At 50.3% G+C, this 1,496-nt stretch overlaps 1 protein-coding gene across 1 annotated transcript in view; it reads left to right on the top strand.

The window, feature by feature from the left end:
• Positions 1-228: 228 nt before the first annotated feature.
• LOC144739769 (serine/threonine-protein kinase SBK2-like) overlaps positions 229-1,496 on the top strand; it is a gene marked incomplete at its 5' end in the record, with an annotated part of 7,728 nt that continues 6,460 nt past the window's right edge. Inside the window, 4 exon segments of the mRNA XM_078622669.1 lie at positions 229-286; positions 363-458; positions 549-716; positions 1,464-1,496. The exon segment at positions 1,464-1,496 is cut by the window's right edge and continues 69 nt beyond it. Of these exon segments, the coding sequence (XP_078478795.1) occupies positions 229-286; positions 363-458; positions 549-716; positions 1,464-1,496 (355 nt within the window).

Raw genomic sequence — 1,496 nt, 5'->3', positions numbered from 1 at the left:
AGGAGCTGCAGACAAACAGGAGGCGTGGCTGGTGGGGGGCGTGGCTGGCGGGGGGCGTGGCTGAACACGTGTACGACACTAAGATCTTCACCACAAGTCAACACTTCCCTTGTCTCTCACCTTTCCAGACGCCTCCTGTCGACTTCTCCACCTGCTGCTCCTGACGGAGCTGTTAGTCCATTCGTCCAGCCGCCCCGCCCACAGTCTGCCCCTCTGCGGTATGTTCAGGTCCATGATCCCTCAGGTGGACGCGCTGGCAGAACTTTCCAAGAAACTCCACCATCTGGTGAGCTTTTGATCACAAAGTCGGCGTCCAACCGCCGTGTGCGTCCCTTGTTCATGTTCCATCTGATCTCCGACAGACAGACAAAGACCTCATCGACTCCCTCGCCGTGGACATCCAACTGACCGGTCTTCCTCACATTCGACACTCAGCTGCTGACCTACTCTCGATGAAGGTGCCGTTTACGGACTTTGGTTTTAATTTCACACGGTGTGACATCGTGACGTCTGTGTAAACCTGGTTCCTCCCCCATCGTCCCCCGCAGACCAACACGTCTCTCTCTGAGCTGTACGTGCACACTCAGGCCCTCAGAGTGCACGTGGACTGGTGGATAACGGCCAGCGAGGACGTCAGTCTGTCCTCCCGGGCAGCAGAGGGTGCCAGCGCTCACCTCCTGCAGCTGGACAACCTTGTCAGCAAGTCTCTGAAATGGGTGAGAAAAATGATAAAGACTCCAGAGCACCAACAGCAGCCTCTGCTGGCGCATGTGGTAATTACAATACAGCAGGGAGAGTACCGCACTAACTGCAACATTTCTTTTAGGTCACCTTATTCCTCCTCTGAGTCCCTTCTAAAAGCTTCAGAGATTTGTTTTAATTCTAACCCACCAATGGTATCCCCAATGCTACATTCATGAGCATCCTTTACCGTAATTACGTGACTATTTGCACAATCAGAAAACGTCCATCGGTTCCTGAAAGCTGAGAGGTGTGGTTCCTCTTGGTTCCTCTACCTGGAGTGAAGACGGAGAAAGGGGAAGGAGAAAACGTCCATTAGTTGCTGTCATTACGGTAATCCCATTTGTTCTGTCGCTGGAAGCCAGCGGGTCATTACCGTAAAAACAGCAACTGAAGTGCAAGCTCTCAACTTTTGGGAATTGTTTGACATTGTCAGCACAAATAGTTGTGTAATTACGGTACTCCAAAGTATGCTAGCACCAATGTATCAGCACCGCTACCGTTGGTGTTAAAGGATTAACCCTTTCATACCTGAATAATTTAAAATAATTTGTCCCCAAATATGAAGACGTGCAACTTTATTGTCTGCAACCAATTTTATTTCATCCGTTTTTCTTTTGTAATAATTCATTGTGTTCGTTTGCTGGGATACCTACACCTTTAAAAGGTCTGTGTGGAAGTGACCGTGCGCTAACCGGTTCTCCTTTCTTTCCCACCCTCAGCTCAACGAGGATGTCCCTCCGCCGCCCTCTCCT

The sequence above is a fragment of the Lampetra planeri genome, unplaced genomic scaffold (genome assembly GCF_965212315.1).
Source record: "Lampetra planeri unplaced genomic scaffold, kcLamPlan1.2.h2 scaffold_1697, whole genome shotgun sequence".
In the NCBI taxonomy this organism is placed as follows: domain Eukaryota; kingdom Metazoa; phylum Chordata; class Hyperoartia; order Petromyzontiformes; family Petromyzontidae; genus Lampetra; species Lampetra planeri.
Note: the sequence above shows the minus strand (reverse complement) of the source record. Positions and strands in the feature narration are given on the sequence as shown.